Raw genomic sequence first — 19,739 nt, 5'->3', positions numbered from 1 at the left:
CTATACTCATTACATTATTTACAGCTAATTCTGTTGTTTCGTTATTCAAGTTCACAGTATTCTCATTTCAGGTATTATTTTCTTCAATCTGTTCACCAGTTTTCGCAGCACTCTGAGTGCTTCTCTTCTCTTCTTCGTCTGCAGACTGCACGCTTTCACACTCGTTCACAACCACCTCAACACTCGAACTGCTTCTTCAGCGGCCTGAGCCTTGTGTACACATCCCGATCTCTTATGCTCAACATCTCCACATCCTAAACATTTCATGCTTCCCGTGTTTGCATAAAGCGTATATGCTCTGCCCTCTTGCCACACTCTAAAACACACTCTAGATCCTGTTCATTTAAGAACCTGAATACTGACTTCTGAATGACATTACGTTTTAACGCTCCATTTTTACAACCAAGTGGATTTGTTTTTATTGTGTTAGCTAACTTTCCGTAGCGCAAAAGCCCCCGCACTACTTCAGAATGAAAAGGGGCAGAAACAGTTACTCTGGTAGTAACTGTAACAACGTCTCCACTTACCACTATCCTGTTGCTTATTAGGCAACTCTCTTGATTCTCTTCTTTTACGAAAACAACCACAGCTGTGTTCATGCGAGAGGCTGATGAAATATTTTCATAGACGATCTCTTTTCCTACAGCCAGTTACACATCCTCTATAGCCACCCCATTCACCTGTCGCCATGACGAAAGGAAACAGGTGACGCCGCCCCCTCTCCACGAGGGATGCCATCCTACCAAATCTGTCCAACAAAGTGATGCCTCCTCCACTATCACGCCAAATTAACTTTCTTTTTTCTTTTAAGCAAATGAAAAGCTCCCATCAGGAAAGTGGAAGAAAACAGAAAATCAGAAAACCCACACATTCACCCTTCCCCTCATGAGAACCCTCACACACACCCAAACGCTCCCAGCATGCACTGAAAGAGAGAGAGAGAGAGAGAGCGTGAGAGATTCTCTCATGCATGGAGGCTTCAGTCCATCAAGGTAACCTTTTGTCCAAGAGAGGGCTTCTGTCCAACAGGGGGTTCCTTCAGTGCTTCTGTTGTGCAGAGAGGTCTAGTCTAATGAGAACTTCTGTCCTGAAAGGACTTCTGTCCAACAGGAGGCTCCAGTCCAGTGAGGGGTTTCTGTCCAACAGGAGGCTCCAGTCCAGTGAGGGGTTTCTGTCCAACAGGAGGCTCCTGTCCAGTGAGGGGTTTCTTTCCAACAGGAGGCTCCAGTCCAGTGAGGGGTTTCTTTCCAACAGGAGGGTCCTGTCCAGTGAGAGGTTTCTGTCCTGCAGGGGGAACTTCTGTCCATCAGGGGGGCTTCTGTCCTGAAGGGGAAACTTCTGTCTAGCAAAGGGTTTTTGTCTTGCAGGGGAAACTTCTGTCCAACAGAGGGCTTGTGTCCTGCAGAGGAAACGTCTGTCCAACACGGGGCTTCTGTTACTCAGCACACAAATGATCAGCTGATCACTAACACTGTGTAAGCGTTAATACTGCAGTGTGTTTAAATCACAGAGATGAGATCTGATAAAGTATCAACGCTTTTATTAAAGGTGAAATTATTTACAGGTAACCAAAAGACAAGATTCTGCGCAAAACTGGGTAAAAAGTGTTTATACATATACATATATATATATAGATTTTTATTTATATCCTGCAATAACCAAGAAAAAAACTGTATAAAACAAAAATTCAGGAAAAAAAAAACCTTGAGCATTCATCTAACATTCAGAAGGCGATATTTACACAAAATATTTACATTTACACACACCATTTATTTCACTCACAATTCACTCAATTTAATCAAACATAAACCTCGGGATTGCTGCGGCTTTAAAAACAAATCTGAGAAAATAGAATTTATTTTTACTCAGTATGGCTCTGAGAGAAACAGGACACTTCTTTGAGTTAGTTAATTTAGTTAATCTTGGATTAAATAAAACAAAAAGAATGAGTGAGCAAAAAAAAAACCCAAAAAAAAACAAAAACATTTGCCTAAATCTGGTTCACAAAAAAATTAATTCTGTATTAAACTGAAAATAAAAGAAGATGGAAATTTTAGGGTGGAATTGATCAAACCCATATCTGGTTTCTATTTTGCTTAATTTTACACCAATCTATTTATCTTTAAAGTCATTCAAACATTTTTAGAACTCATTCCAAACGGGTTAATAATTTTTCTTTTTTTTCCAAAATTTACAACACAAATTAAGATAGAACTGTTCACATACATGTTAAAGAATCAGATCAGCGACGTGACAAAAATCCAAAATACAGCAAACTAAAACAATCTAAAATCTATACATAGAAAAACAACAAAAATCACGAAATCATGAAAATTACTTTAAATTACTTAATTAAAAAAATTCTATTTCAGGTAGAATTGTTTGGGAAAAAAAAAAAAAAAGAGAGAGAGAACTCTGAAAATCAGAATTGTTCTTTAATGGTGCAGATTGCAAAATTGATATTTTTGGATCGGAAAAGTTTCTTCATTTCAGGCTAAGCCCCGCCCTCTTTATAAAAAAAAAAAAAAAAAAAGCAACAACACTAGTGATGTGTAAAATTAGAAGGGGGTGTGGTCTGTTGGAAAGCTCTAAACATTACATACTGCTGCTTTAAGCTGAAATCCTGATTTACACCAAAATTTCCTTTTTGTTAAAAATAATTATTTAAGGTATATTTAAGGTGGAATTGTTTTGTTACAATCTGATCAAAGCATGAACAAAAATAAATCACTAATCTAAAAATTTGTCCCATGAACTTATATATATATATATTTTAAGGTGGAACGATTTCACACCAGGGCCTCACTGAATCTTGATGTATTTATCAACAATACCACCTTAAAACTGTAACTGTGGATCGATGTATTAAAGCGTGATTCTGAAACAAATTGAAATATGCATCACAAACTAAAAATTCACAAATAATGATAATAATGTGCTGCAGCTGGAATTAAAAAATTTACATAACTTTAATTCCTTAATTTTACTATTTAAAAAAAATTCCAGAGACAAAAATGTGTTCATGTTAGTGTTCTTATATTCAGACGTATGAAAAAAGTTCATTAAGTTAATTTCAGATGCCTTTGTTTTAGAATAAACTCAAAAAACAGCATATGATTCGCAGGTGTTGCTCGAACCTTAAATTACGTATAGAAAAGAAAATAGTTCCCTTCTGAGTCTAGTTCCTCTCAAGGTTTCTTCCTCATGTCATCTCAGGGAGTTTTTCCCTCACCAGCGAATTGAAAATATTTTAATAATCACATTAATTTCATGCATTTTTATTTCATTTACCAGCCTGGCCATGGCAGAACATATTTAAAATGACTTTTAAAATTAAAAGTTATACTTTATTCTCGCTGTTCAATAATCGTGTTTAACTGTTTAACACTCAATAAGCTCCATTAAGATGATTCTATACTTTTTATTCAACTTTTTAACATGATTTTTTTTTTAAAAAGAATTAATTAATATTTTTTTTCTTGAAATGCTCCTAGAAATATTTCATTATTTTTAATTTTCCCAACAAATATTTATTATTCAGACGCCATTAATTCATAATTGGGGGAATTAAAAAATTGAGCAATTTAAATAAAAATAAAAAGTAACAGCTCATAATTTCACAGGGGTGTGTGTGTGTGTGTGTGTGTGTGTGTGTGTGTGTCAGCAGTATGAAAGAACAGAGAATGTGTGTGCATGAGAGAGAGACTTATAAGGGTGTCTCCATACTAATGTTTTCAGACTCTTGGGTTGCCAGCTCCTCTGAAATCCAAACAGTGCTAACAGTGCTCCAGATAGTCGATAACGCGCGAGATGGATTTCTGTCCCGTGGTGCCCACTGCGCACTACAGAGGGGGGAACAAGGGAGTGTGAGACACACACACACACACACACATAAATACAGAAAATCCCCCTAACCACTACAGCCTTCACAACAGTCTCTGTGAACAGGTTACCAGACATTAAGGGAAAACTCCATCCTGAAACACATTAAATATGTTTCTGCTGAAATATTTGTGATGTGTTTAGTGATACCGAAGCTAATTTGTTGGTTGGCACTGTATTATTGTTAGTTTCTCCTAAAAACAAAAGAGCAAGAGCTTTTTTCTCACTTGCCACTTTGAGAAGACGTCATATTAATGAGAGTCCCAGAATGCAATGCAGCTATACGATGCTGATTTGTGGCTAGTTAGTGATCTATGATATGACTAGCGCGATGGCGTGGACGGCGCTATCAGTGTGAAAGTTAACGCTTTGGAAGTTGATCTGTTTGAGCAGAGTACACAGATGAGGAGCTGAGAGAGCTGGACAGACTAAAAGACTAAAGCACCGCTGCATCGCTCTCTTTAGGTAGAGATGAAACAAGGGCTAAATCCCACTGCACTGCTTTCAGCAGGTCGTCGAACAGCATTGTGGGTAATTTAGGAAACCGTGAAACGAAGTGACAATATAATAAATCTGGGATGCCACTGAAGATTTGACATATTAATTATCAAGATTATGTTACGGTGCATATGCAGATACAATTTCATTTGTTTTATCCTAACCAACTTTATAAACGGTGAATCTGGCAACCCGGATCATCTCCTGTAACAGACACCATTTTAATCAGCGCTTCACTGTCAGCTCCATGAGGCGTGTCACTCCCAGATGTTTTAAACACATTCATTAATTTCAGAATGATGGATGTTTTGGAAGAGTTTAGTCAGACGCTGCGGCTCATCTCGGGCTCCACTGGGAGCCCATTAAAAGAGGAGGAAACGCAGGAGAGTGCAATCCTATAACGCATTATTACAACGACAGCAGCTCTTTATATCTGAATATGTGTCACAGCACTGTGAGTGCTCAGTAAATGTATTTATCATGACACAAACATCAGAGCGAGTAGGAGAAATAACAAAGACTCGGTGTGTTTTTAGTGGAAATGTACTCTCTCTCTCTCTCTCTCTCTTTTATATTGCGACCTTCATATCTGACCCATCATTAGCTAACTTCTGTCTGGCGTCTACCTTTTCCAGTTGCCTAGCAACAGTAATCTCACAACTCTAAACAACGCTCTGCTTTTAACTTTAAATATTAATAACAGCACAAGTTCAGTCTGAAGACAATTAACGTCAACGTGATGTAAAGATGAGCTTGATTTTGCAATAATCGTTATTATTTATAATCGTTGTTACTGTTGTTATTAACAAAAAAAAAAAAAACAATATCATTTTATATTATATATTATAAAATATTTTAACATATTATTATTATTATTTTCTGCGCAGCTCACCGTCAGGTTCATGAAGTTGAGGAACTTCTTCAGCATTTCAGTCATGATGGAAAAATCTCCTTTAGGCAGACTGTCTCTCACAGCCTTCACATTCACCTGTAACACACACACACACACACACACACACACACACACACACACACACACACACACACACACACAGAGTTATACCCCTACATCACACTATGTAACATCTGTAAAGCTAAAGCTACTAGACTAAAGCTTTCCAAAGCCACACAGCTTGTATTACAGTGTATTATAGCGTTATTACATTCTTATTACAGTGTAATAACTACAATAATAACTATAAGAAAGTAGATATAAAGGAAACCGCAGGTGGTGAAGGCGTTACTAACCGGACTGTCCTGACACACACACCCCAGCAGCAGTGCAGTGTACGACGCCACTATACTGTCCTCCATGTGTTTCCCAGCATGCTGCAGGACTAACACACACACACACACACACAATCAATCACGTATAATAATAGCAAGCACATGGACACACACACACACACAGTCAGATACATGGAAACAAACACACACACACACACACACACACAGAGTAAAATAGACAGACAAAGACACACACATACACAAACAAACAATTACATATTATATACACATACACACACGATCCACGAATCACATGCCTCATAGGCACTCATGCTTACAGACTTGTGCATTTGCACACACGCACACACAGACACACACACACTCCACAAATTATATACAATTACATCGCGCGCACACTCAGACACACACACAGTTGTGTGTACAGTTACATCACACACATGAAAACATGCTCACATACAACATCAGTGGACGGTATTTGTAGTATGAACACCTGATGATTCCCACACGTGTGTAGAGTGATAAGAATAAGTGTGTGTGTGTGTGTGTGTATACCTTTATTAAAATCAAGCTCCTCCTCCTCTTCCTCCTTCTCCTTCTTGTCGTCGGTGTTATTTTCCGAGGCGACCCACTCCATCTCTCCGCTCGTCACCTGCCACTGCCCACTCTCATCCGCCTGAGACTTCGGTGCCTCGCTGATGATGTCATCAGCCTGCGCCTCGGCCAGCACGGCCGCTCTCTCACGCTCTAGGAAGAGCTGCATGCACACGCACAAGAGCAAAATCACTGATTCCTCTGTGTGTATTAGTAATCACAACAATGTGACTATGTACCATCGATAAGTGACGGATTTCATTTCTTAATTACATTAAATTAACGTAATTTCTAAACAGCTGCAGTGAATAGCAGTGAATGTTGGATTAATCAGTGATGGGACAATTTTTAGGATAATGCTAATGATTCAGTATACTATTATACTAAAAACTCAGTGTTAGGATTTTTATCCTAATGAATCAGTGCTAGGATTCGTATACTAATGACTCACTGTTGTGATTCTTATCCTAAAGAATCCGCAATGTGAATCTTTTACACTAACTAATTAGTGCTGTCATTTTTATCATACTGAATCAGTGTTGTGGTGTATATGCTAAAAAAAATCAGTGTTTCTGAAAAATTAAATAGACAATATTTAAACATAGATTAATCCAAAGTTAACATGGTGATGCCTATAAAATTATACACATTTTGGCTGCAACAGTTTTCTTACCAGAAGCTCACAAATCTAAACAGTGCAAATCAGTGGATCGACTCCTGTAAGCTGCTGCCCCCTGGTGGACTGTCATGGTACAGCAGGCACACAAAATTGCCTAAACTGTAAACAAATCGCCAATTGCACACATACCTGCACCAGTGCAGTGAGAGCACTTGAGGTTTCTTTAGTGTCCAGTCTCTTCTCCTTCTTATCCTCCATCCCTTTGTCCACCTTCTGCTCCTCCTTCTCTCCCTCCATCCTCCCGTCTTTCTCCGTCTCTGGCAGACAGCTCGAATCCACTTCCAGTTCCACCAGGCAGTGTCTGTTTCTGGAGCTGTACTCCACCAGGTTTATCAGCAGACCCAGACCCTGCACACACACACACCACTCAGAGAAGCCTAAAAGTTGTCACTACACGTTTATCAGCATTTTTATTGTTGTATGGTCCTAATAAACAGTGATGTGATGCTGGTGTTATAAAGACGTACGAGCACACGGATGTCAAATCTCTGCTCCTGAGGGAGAAACTGAGGAACCTTAAGCACACAGTTCAGCACCGTCATGATCAGTTCATCCTGCTCGCCCGTCTTAGTGCTGCCCCACTCTGTCAGACACAGAGACAGACCGAGAGACAGACAGGTTATGACAGGTTTGTTCATGTTCTACATCAAACGGCATTCTTTAGGCTCTTCAATACTGTAATGGAGAGACGCACTAATAGCAGGGACGTGTTTATATTAATGACTCTGTCACGATTCTTAGCGTAATGACTCAGTTCTGTGACTCCTTTATACCAATGACGCATTGTCGTGATTCTTATAGTAATGAGTCAGTTCTGTGACTCCTTTATACCAATGATGCATTGTCATGATTCTTAGTGTAATGAGTCAGTTCTGTGACTCCTTTATACCAATGACACTGTGTCATGATTCTTAGCGTAATGACTCAGTTCTGTGACTCCTTTATAGCAATGACGCATTGTCATGATTCTTAGTGTAATGAGTCAGTTCTGTGACTCCTTTATAGCAATGACGCATTGTCATGATTCTTAGTGTAATGAGTCAGTTCTGTGACTCCTTTATAGCAATGACGCATTGTCATGATTCTTAGTGTAATGAGTCAGTTCTGTGACTCCTTTATACCAATGACGCATTGTCGTGATTCTTATAGTAATGACTCAGTTCTGTGACTCCTTTATAGCAATGACGCATTGTCATGATTCTTAGTGTAATGAGTCAGTTCTGTGACTCCTTTATACCAATGACGCATTGTCGTGATTCTTATAGTAATGACTCAGTTCTGTGACTCCTTTATAGCAATGACGCATTGTCATGATTCTTAGTGTAATGAGTCAGTTCTGTGACTCCTTTATAGCAATGACGCATTGTCGTGATTCTTATAGTAATGACTCAGTTCTGTGACTCCTTTATACCAATGACGCATTGTCACGATTCTTATTGTAATGACTCAGTTCTGTGACTCCTTTATACCAATGACACTGTGTCATGATTCTTAGCGTAATGACTCAGTTCTGTGACTCCTTTATACCAATGACACTGTGTCATGATTCTTAGCGTAATGACTCAGTTCTGTGACTCCTTTATAGCAATGACGCATTGTCATGATTCTTAGCGTAATGAGTCAGTTCTGTGACTCCTTTATAGCAATGACGCATTGTCGTGATTCTTATAGTAATGACTCAGTTCTGTGACTCCTTTATAGCAATGACGCATTGTCATGATTCTTAGTGTAATGAGTCAGTTCTGTGACTCCTTTATACCAATGACGCATTGTCGTGATTCTTATAGTAATGACTCAGTTCTGTGACTCCTTTATAGCAATGACGCATTGTCATGATTCTTAGTGTAATGAGTCAGTTCTGTGACTCCTTTATAGCAATGACGCATTGTCGTGATTCTTATAGTAATGACTCAGTTCTGTGACTCCTTTATACCAATGACGCATTGTCACGATTCTTATTGTAATGACTCAGTTCTGTGACTCCTTTATACCAATGACACTGTGTCATGATTCTTAGCGTAATGACTCAGTTCTGTGACTCCTTTATACCAATGACACTGTGTCATGATTCTTAGCGTAATGACTCAGTTCTGTGACTCCTTTATACCAATGACGCATTGTCATGATTCTTATTGTAATGACTCAGTTCTGTGACTCCTTTATACCAATGATGCATTGCCATGATTCTTAGCGTAATGAATCACTTCCATGACTCCTTTATACTAATGACTCTGTGTCATGATTCTTATTGTAATGACTCAGTTCTGTGACTCCTTTATACCAATGACTCATTGTCATGATTCTTAGTGTAATGACTCAGTTCTGTGATTCCTTTATACCAATGACGCATTGTCATGATTCTTAGCGTAATGAATCAGTTCCATAACTCCTTTATACTAGTGACTCTGTGTCATGATTCTTCGTGTAATGAGTCAGTACAGAGATTTGTGTGTGTTACCATTATCATGTGTGAGGTTCAGCATCACCCCGAGCACCGCCCTCATACAGTCCTCCACTGCTTTTCCCACGTTGCTATGGTTACTGTGAGTGGAGGCGGCGCCAGAGTTGATGATATTACGGCAGTAGAGTTGAATCATGGACTCGCAATGCCTCAGGGCCCTACACACACACACACACGTTATAAAGACACACGTTACATATTACAAACACACAAATCAAAGGTCAAACCGCCATGTATCATTGAGTCACAATAACACAGTCTCTCTCTTACTCACACACACACACACACACACATACACACACACACACACACACACCTGGCTGAGGAGATGATCAGCTGTGAATCTTTGTAGGCGATCAGGTAGGACTGATTCTCTGGATTATGAACCGTTACCTGGTGAACACACACACACACACACACACACACATTAGCTATTAATAGCCGTAAGAGTTACCAGTTACTTTGTGGATATGTATAATTATAATAAAGATTAACTTTGTTTGTTTCACACTGATTAATGTGATTCCATATGGTAACACATTTCCTTTTAAAACAGGATGTTAGGATGGGGATGTCCCAAGAGGAACAACTTATTCCCACGACAGCCAAAAGCTGCTGAAATACACCACACGCCCACTGAATCTAAACACATGACAGTAGCTTATATTTTTAAACAGAGGACAGCTGAGAGGTTGTTGAAGGCTCTTGGAGGATTTCTCTTTCTCCTTTTTATAAATCAGTGCTGTAACCTATTACATGATATTGAGTCAGTATTGTCAAGCTTAGCTCGATGAATAGGAGACACCGGGACTCCCAAGACATTAGAGCCATGACTCCAATAAATCAGAGCCGTGACCCCAAGGCATCAGACTCAAACCAAACCAAAACAAAAACATGAAAACAATAGTATTCAGACAAAGTAAAATAAAACTGATGCACTCACACTCTCGAGAACTCGTAAACAGCGCTCTGCTCCCCACAATGAGGCCACCAGGTTCTCATTATCATCATCTGTATCAAGGTTTTCCACACACTCTTTCACTGAGACAGAAACAGGCAGAGAATTAATATATAGTACCATATTAATGTTAGTAGAGATGTAACGATAGAGCTGTAAGACATAATTAATTCTGAAATAATATTAGTACTATGAAAACCATCGTATTAGACTGAACAATGAGTGCTGTACACTAATAACACTGTGTCTACTGTGTGTGTGTGTATACCTTTATCTATGATGTGGTCCAGTCCTCCCAGTAACCGGAGCTCTTCTTTAAACCAGTCTCCTGCCCTCTTAGACGTCAGGGAGAGAAGAGTCTCCATCGCCAGGTGACCCGTCTAAGATGGATAAAAAAAAGATTCTTTATTCTCCTAAAGAATCAGTGCTATACAGTGACTCTTGCATCTTCTAACGAATCAGTGTCATGACTCTTCATTCTGTTAATGAATCAGTGCCCTAAACTGTCTATTCTCCTAAAGAATCACTGCTGTACAGTGACTATTTATTCTCCTAAAGAATCATTGCCCTTTCTATTTCTCCCAACAAATCAGTTTTATGACTTCAAGCTACTAACTCAATGTCATGATTCTTATCCCAAGGAGTCAGTGCTGTGACTCTTCATTCTTCCAATGAATCAGTTTGGCACCTTTATTAGAAGAATAGAGTCTGGGGAATAAGTGACTCTGTATTTTCCTAACAAATCAGTGCTGCGACTCTATTTTCCTTAAGAAACACTGCCCTAACTATTCTTCTAACGAATTGACTATTTATTACTATGCCAACAAATTTTTGACTCAAAGTGTTATGACAGCTTTTTAGCTAACGAATCAGTGCCATGACTTTATTCTCCTAACAAATCAATTCTGTACCTTTATTCTGGGACTCTGTTTTGTATTCTCCAGATGAATCAGTGCTGTACAGTGACTCTTTATTCTCCAAATGAATCAGTGCTGCACAGTCATTCTTTATTATCCTAATGAATCAGTGCTGCACAGTGACTCTATTATCCTAATGAATCAGTGCTGCACAGTGACTCTTTATTATCCTAATGAATCAGTGCTGCACAGTGACGCTATTATCCTAATGAATCAGTGCTGCACAGTGACTCTTTATTATCCTAATGAATCAGTGCTGCACAGTGACTCTATTATCCTAATGAATCAGTGCTGCACAGTGACTCTTTATTATCCTAATGAATCAGTGCTGCACAGTGACTCTATTATCCTAATGAATCAGTGCTGCACAGTGACTCTTTATTATCCTAATGAATCAGTGCTGCACAGTGACTCTATTATCCTAATGAATCAGTGCTGCACAGTGACTCTTTATTATCCTAATGAATCAGTGCTGCACAGTGACTCTATTATACTAATGAATCAGTGCTGCACAGTGACTCTATTATCCTAATGAATCAGTGCTGCACAGTGACTCTATTATCCTAATGAATCAGTGCTGCACAGTGACTCTATTATCCTAATGAATCAGTGCTGCACAGTGACTCTATTATCCTAATGAATCAGTGCTGCACAGTGACTCTTTATTATCCTAATGAATCAGTGCTGCACAGTGACTCTTTATTATCCTAATGAATCAGTGCTGCACAGTGACTCTTTATTATCCTAATGAATCAGTGCTGTACAATGACTCTTTAGTCTCCAAATGAATCAGTGCTGCACAGTGACTCTTTATTATCCTAATGAATCAGTGCTGTACAGTGACTCGTTATTATCCTAATGAATCAGTGCTGTACAATGACTCTTTAGTCTCCTAATGAATCAGTGCCATGCTATGACTATTATGCAAACAGATCAGTGCAAATTGTGACTCTTTAGTCTCCTATCGAATCAGCGCTGTTAGTTATGCATCTAATGAATCTAATTAAGCTAACGACTTAAAGCCAGCATTCTTATCCTAACGAATCGGCGCTTTAGTGCGAGTGACTGAGATGACTCGGAGTTATGACTCACAGTGATGTTGTCTAGGTCCAGGTGTTTGTTGTGTACAGTTTCACACAGTTTCTGTATTTTCTCCTTCACTTTGCTTTGATGATCCTCAGACTCGTCCTGTTCCAGCTCCAGCAGACGGATCATCAGCTCCAGACAGGCACGGTCCAGGTCCATGTTGAGCCGGTCCCGACTGAGGATGTACAGCAGAGCTGCCGTACACAACGCCAGATTCTGACCACAAATACAGACACACACACACACACAGTTATCATTATTACTATAATAAAATAATGAGCATAATAATTATATTTATGAAATAGTTACCGGATGTTGTGGTGCGTCGCTCAGCATGTTAAACACCTGAGCCACTTTTCCTCTCGCTCTCAAGTGCATGCGGAAACTCGGCATGGCACAGCGTGTGGCTAAACTGATTATACTGCACACAAACAAACACACACACACACACACACACACATAATGCACACGTAAACACTCAGACAAATATAGATAAAACACTGGCACATCAGAAAGAAAAAAAGAAAGAAGAAAAAACTGTTTGTGTGTATATGCTGTGTTTGTGCCTAAGGCAGCATGTGTGTAGAGGCTGTGTGTGTACACAAGGCAGCGAGTGTGTAGAATGTTTGTGTGTGTGTATATGTACCTAAGGCAGCATATGTGTAGAGGCTGTGTGTGTGTGTGTATACCTTAGAAAGCATTTGTGTAGAGGCTGTTTGTGTGCGTACCCAAGGCAGTGTGTGTGTGTGTGTATGTATCTAAGGAGGCGTGTGTGTAGAGGCTGTGTGTGTGTGTGTGTACCTAAGGGAGCATGTGTAGAGGCTGTGTATGTGTGTGTGTGCCTAAGGCAGCGTGTGTGTAGAGGCTGTGTGTGTGTGTACCTAAGGCAGTGTGTGTGTGTGTGTGTGTATACCTAAGGCAGCGTGTGTGTAGAGGCTGTGTGTGTGTGCGTGTGTGTGTGTACCTAAGGCAGCGTGTGTGTAGAGGCTGTGTGTGTGTGTGTGTGTGTGTGTATGCACGCACCTAAGGCAGCGTGTATGTAGAGGCTGTGTGTGTGTGCGCGCGCATACCTAAGGCAGCGTGTGTGTAGAGGCTGTGTGTGTGTGTGTGTGTACCTAAGGCAGCGTGTGTGTACAGGTTGTGTGTGTGTGTGTGTGTGTGTGTGTGCGCACCTAAGGCAGCGTGTGTGTAGAGGCTGTGTGTGTGTGTGTGCGCGCGTGCATACCTAAGGCAGCGTGTGTGTAGAGGCTGTGTGTGTGCACGCGTGCATACCTAAGGCAGCGTGTGTGTACAGGTTGTGTGTGTGTGTGTGTGTGTGCGTGTACCTAAGGCAGCGTGTGTGTAGAGGCTGTGTGTGTGTGCGCGTGTGTGTGTACCTAAGGCAGCGTGTGTGTAGAGGCTGTGTGTGTGTGCGCGTGTGTGTGTACCTAAGGCAGCGTGTGTGTAGAGGCTGTGTGTGTGTGCGCGTGTGTGTACCTAAGGCAGCGTGTGTGTAGAGGCTGTGTGCTCTTTAGTCCTGTCTCCAGATACTCAAAGTCATCAGTAAATTCTTGATTCTCTCCGAATTCCACCACGTCGTTAAAGTGCTTCACGTGCTGGACAACTGTATACAGCTACACACACAAACACACACAACATAACTAGTACACTCTGTGTTTAAAAAAAAAAAAAAAAAAAAAAATTTCATCATACTCACTATAATTGCACTATGCTCGCTTCAGTCACGTTATTTGCTACAGTCACACTATGCTCACTACTATCAAACTATACAAACTGCAATCGCACTATACGCTACAGTGACACTACACTCGCTGAAATCGCATGATGCGCACTACAAATTGCACTATACTCGCTGCAATCGCACTATCCTCCCTATAGTCACGTTATACTCGCTGCAATCGCACTATCCTCCCTATAGTCACATTATACTCGCTGCAATCGCACTATCCTCCCTATAGTCACGTTATACTCACTGCAATCGCACTATCCTCCCTATAGTCACATTATACTCGCTGCAATCGCACTATCCTCCCTATAGTCACATTATACTCGCTGCAATCGCACTATCCTCCCTATAGTCACGTTATACTCGCTGCAATCGCACTATCCTCCCTATAGTCACATTATACTCGCTGCAATCGCACTATCCTCCCTATAGTCACATTATACTCACTGCAATCGCACTATCCTCCCTATAGTCACATTATACTCGCTGCAATCGCACTATCCTCCCTATAGTCACGTTATACTCGCTGCAATCGCACTATCCTCCCTATAGTCACGTTATACTCGCTGCAATCGCACTATCCTCCCTATAGTCACGTTATACTCGCTGCAATCGCACTATCCTCCCTATAGTCACGTTATACTCGCTGCAATCGCACTATCCTCTCTATAGTCACGTTATACTCGCTGCAATCGCACTATCCTCTCTATAATCACATTATACTCGCTGCAATCGCACTATCCTCCCTATAGTCACGTTATACTCGCTGCAATCGCACTATCCTCCCTATAGTCACATTATACTCGCTGCAATCGCACTATCCTCCCTATAGTCACATTATACTCGCAGCAATCGCACTATCCTCCCTATAGTCACATTATACTCACTGCAATCGCACTATCCTCCCTATAGTCACATTATACTCGCTGCAATCGCACTATCCTCCCTATAGTCACATTATACTCGCTGCAATCGCACTATCCTCCCTATAGTCACATTATACTCGCTGCAATCGCACTATCCTCCCTATAGTCACATTATACTCGCTGCAATCGCACTATCCTCTCTATAGTCACGTTATACTCGCTGCAATCGCACTATCCTCCCTATAGTCACATTATACTCGCTGCAATCGCACTATCCTCCCTATAGTCACGTTGTACTCGCTGCAATCGCACTATCCTCCCTATAGTCACGTTGTACTCGCTGCAATCGCACTATCCTCCCTATAGTCACATTATACTCGCTGCAATCGCACTATCCTCTCTATAGTCACGTTATACTCGCTGCAATCGCACTATCCTCTCTATAGTCACATTATACTCGCTGCAATCGCACTATCCTCCCTATAGTCACATTATACTCGCAGCAATCGCACTATCCTCCCTATAGTCACATTATACTCGCTGCAATCGCACTATCCTCACTACAAACTGCATAATACTTACTATAATTGCACTACACTAGCTGGTAAAGTTGCTGCATCTGTTAGTGCCCTTATGGCATATTCATATTCATATTGTTTATTCCTAGTGAATTTTTTTTTAATGTTTCCCATGATGCATTGCTCACCTCCTTTTGTTCTGCAGTGGTAGTGTGTGGGTGGGGCTCAGTGGGCGGGGTCACTGATTTAGTGACTTTAGGGGGAGGGGGAGGGGCTTTAAACACATTGTCGTCTTTTAGAGGATTCACGTCTTTGTTCACACTTGAAAGATTCGGCTTCTGTAAAAACACACAAACACTATTTTATATATTTCTATAAAACCTCATCTCAATGCTCTGGCAATACTGGCAATAACTTCTCTAAAAGTCAAAGGGGTCAAAGGTCAGGACATACAGGTGTGATGTCACTGTGTGGGGTGGGAGGAGCTTCCTCTGGTTCAGGCTGATTCCAGTGACGAGCGTTGTACACTGCTTTAGTAGGAGTCTGAAACACACACACACACAAACACACACATCAAACAATATCACAACAAAATGAGAGAGAGAGAGAGAGAGAGAGAGAGAAATGGAGCTTTGTGATGCACTGTTGAGGTTAGAGGTCAGAGGTCAGCCGTACCTTTTTGAAGATTTTGCGGCTGATCAATTTGTCGGTGTGTTTTCCTGCTCGCTCTCTCTGTGTGTCTGGGCCGACAGAGCTCGTCTCATCCTGCCACTCCTGAGGATCTGAAACACACACCCTCTAAATTCTGTCTGTTTTCACACAAACACACTGAATTAGCTGTTTTACGACCCACAATCCAAACAAATCCAGCATGTCAGTGTTCCCTTCTCCACCTTCTTCTCCTCCTTCTCTCTTTATCTGTTCTGAGTGCAGTGTGAAGCGTTTATCATCAGCCTCCTTTCCCCCCTCGGCACTGTGGAGATTTTCAGTCAGAGCCACATTGCGGACTTTTGGGTTTCTATAAACTTTATACTGTTTAAACCTCTTCAGATTAAAGTGTGAAACTTTCACGCTGAAACATACTGACGCAATATGGGAAAATTTGAATTCCAGCAGATGATGCCATGATGGGCGTGACAGCAGCCAACCAATCAACAGCTTCGTCTGAACTGCAAATTAGTGTCATAACACACACTCGCACATTCCATATAATCACACAATCAAATCCGCTATACCCCTACAAATATGCACTGTGAACAATATGCACTATATTTACTACAAATTGTGCTGCTCTCACTACAGGCACACTATACTATCTACAAATTGCACTATACTCACTTAAAAAACTGTCATACTCACTATAAATCGTACTATACTCGCTACAATCCATACTATACTCACTACACCTCACACAACACTACCTAAAATCCATAATATACTCATACTAAAACTTTTAGTAATTGTGCTATACTTACTACAATTCATACTATACTAGCTACAATCCATACTATACTCACTACACCTCACACTACACTCACTACAAATTGCACTAGAAAGAAAAAACACTGTCATACTCGCTACAAATCTCACTATACTCGCTACAATAAATATTACACGCACTACATCTCACATTATACTCACAACAAAATGCAATATGTTCACTTAAAAAAAAGAAAGAAAATAAAATAAAAAGCGCTCACTGCACCTCACACTACACTAGCTGAAATCCACGCTATACTCTCACTAAATCTGTTGTGCTACACTCGCTACAATCCATAGTATACTCACCACACCTCACACTGTACTCGCTATAACCCATATTATGCTTGCTACAAATCGCACCATACTCACTGAAATCCATACTACGCTTGCTACAATCAATACTATACTCAGTGCACCTCACACTACAGTAGCTAAAATCCATACTATACTCACACTCAACATGTGACAAATTGGGCTATACTTGCTACAATCCATGCTACACTTACTACAAATCACACTATACTCGCCACAATCCATACTATACCTACTACAATCCACAATCCACGCTACACTTACTACAAATCACACAACACTCCCCACAATCCACGCTATACTTACTACAAATCACACTACACTCGTCACAATCCACGCTATACTTACTACAAATCACACTATACTCGCTACAATCCATGCTATACTTACTACAAATCACACTACACTCACCACAATCCACGCTACACTTACTACAAATCACACTATACTCGCCACAATCCACGCTATACTTACTACAAATCACACTACACTCACCACAATCCACGCTACACTTACTACAAATCATACTATACTCGCCACAATCCACGCTATACTTACTACAAATCACACTATACTCGCCACAATCCACGCTACACTTACTACAAATCATACTATACTCGCTACAATCCATACTATACTTACTACAAATCACACTACACTCACCACAATCCACGCTACACTTACTACAAATCACACTATACTCGCCACAATCCACGCTATACTTACTACAAATCACACTATACTCGCCACAATCCACGCTACACTTACTACAAATCATACTATACTCGCCACAATCCACGCTATACTTACTACAAATCACACTATACTCGCCACAATCCACGCTACACTTACTACAAATCACACTATACTCGCCATAATCCACAATCCACGCTACACTTACTACAAATCACACTATACTCGCCACAATCCACGCTACACTTACTACAAATCACACTATACTCGCCACAATCCATGCTATGCTTACTACAAATCATACTATACTCGCCATAATCCACAATCCACGCTACACTTACTACAAATCACACTATACTCGCCACAATCCACGCTATACTTACTACAAATCACACAACACTCCCCACAATCCACGCTATACTTACTACAAATCACACTACACTCGTCACAATCCACGCTATACTTACTACAAATCACACTATACTCGCTACAATCCATGCTATACTTACTACAAATCACACTACACTCGCCACAATCCACGCTATACTTACTACAAATCATACTATACTCGCCACAATCCACGCTACACTTACTACAAATCATACTATACTCGCCACAATCCACGCTATACTTACTACAAATCACACTATACTCGCCACAATCCACGCTACACTTACTACAAATCACACTATACTCGCCACAATCCACGCTATACTTACTACAAATCATACTATACTCGCCACAATCCACGCTATACTTACTACAAATCATAGTATACTCGCCACAATCCATGCTACACTTACTACAAATCACACTATACTCGCCATAATCCACAATCCACGCTACACTTACTACAAATCATACTATACTCGCCACAATCCACGCTACACTTACTACAAATCACACTATACTCGCCACAATCCACGCTATACTTACTACAAATCACACTATACTCGCCACAATCCACGCTACACTTACTACAAATCACACTATACTCGCCACAATCCACGCTACACTTACTACAAATCACACTATACTCGCCACAATCCACGCTACACTTACTACAAATCATACTATACTCGCCACAATCCACGCTATACTTACTACAAATCATACTATACTCGCCACAATCCACGCTACACTTACTACAAATCACACTATACTCGCCATAATCCACAATCCACGCTACACTTACTACAAATCACACTATACTCGCCACAATCCACGCTACACTTACTACAAATCACACTATACTCGCCACAATCCACGCTATACTTACTACAAATCATACTATACTCGCCACAATCCACGCTACACTTACTACAAATCACACTATACTTGCCACAATCCACGCTACACTTACTACAAATCACACTATACTCGCCACAATCCACGCTATACTTACTACAAATCACACTATACTCGCTACAATCCACGCAATACTTACTACAAATCATAGTATACTCGCCACAATCCATGCTACACTTACTACAAATCACACTATACTCGCCACAATCCACGCTATACTTACTACAAATCACACTATACTCGCTACAATCCACGCTATACTTACTACAAATCACACTATACTTGCCACAATCCACGCTACACTTACTACAAATCACACTATACTCGCCCCAATCCACGCTATACTTACTACAAATCACACTACACTCGCCACAATCCACGCTACACTTACTACAAATCACACTACACTCGCCACAATCCACGCTATACTTACTACAAATCACACTATACTCGTCACAATCCACGCTACACTTACTACAAATCACACTATACTCGCTACAATCCATGCTATACT

General features: G+C 40.5%; 1 protein-coding gene across 1 annotated transcript in view; it reads right to left on the bottom strand.

The window, feature by feature from the left end:
- Positions 1–2,096: 2,096 nt before the first annotated feature.
- wapla (WAPL cohesin release factor a) overlaps positions 2,097–19,739 on the bottom strand; it is a 29,013-nt gene continuing 11,370 nt past the window's right edge. Inside the window, exons 5-20 of the mRNA XM_034308146.2 lie at positions 16,106–16,212; positions 15,884–15,973; positions 15,619–15,768; positions 13,797–13,933; positions 12,630–12,741; positions 12,327–12,536; positions 10,586–10,697; positions 10,303–10,400; positions 9,676–9,752; positions 9,357–9,517; positions 7,366–7,481; positions 7,028–7,246; positions 6,181–6,382; positions 5,629–5,717; positions 5,273–5,368; positions 2,097–3,842 (exon numbers count right to left, since the gene is read on the bottom strand). Of these exons, the coding sequence (XP_034164037.2) occupies positions 3,777–3,842; positions 5,273–5,368; positions 5,629–5,717; positions 6,181–6,382; positions 7,028–7,246; positions 7,366–7,481; positions 9,357–9,517; positions 9,676–9,752; positions 10,303–10,400; positions 10,586–10,697; positions 12,327–12,536; positions 12,630–12,741; positions 13,797–13,933; positions 15,619–15,768; positions 15,884–15,973; positions 16,106–16,212 (2,042 nt within the window). The 3' untranslated portion in view covers positions 2,097–3,776. The remainder of the gene's footprint in view (positions 3,843–5,272; positions 5,369–5,628; positions 5,718–6,180; positions 6,383–7,027; positions 7,247–7,365; positions 7,482–9,356; positions 9,518–9,675; positions 9,753–10,302; positions 10,401–10,585; positions 10,698–12,326; positions 12,537–12,629; positions 12,742–13,796; positions 13,934–15,618; positions 15,769–15,883; positions 15,974–16,105; positions 16,213–19,739) is intronic.

The sequence above is a fragment of the Pangasianodon hypophthalmus genome, chromosome 10 (assembly GCF_027358585.1).
Source record: "Pangasianodon hypophthalmus isolate fPanHyp1 chromosome 10, fPanHyp1.pri, whole genome shotgun sequence".
Taxonomy (NCBI): domain Eukaryota; kingdom Metazoa; phylum Chordata; class Actinopteri; order Siluriformes; family Pangasiidae; genus Pangasianodon; species Pangasianodon hypophthalmus.
Note: the sequence above shows the minus strand (reverse complement) of the source record. Positions and strands in the feature narration are given on the sequence as shown.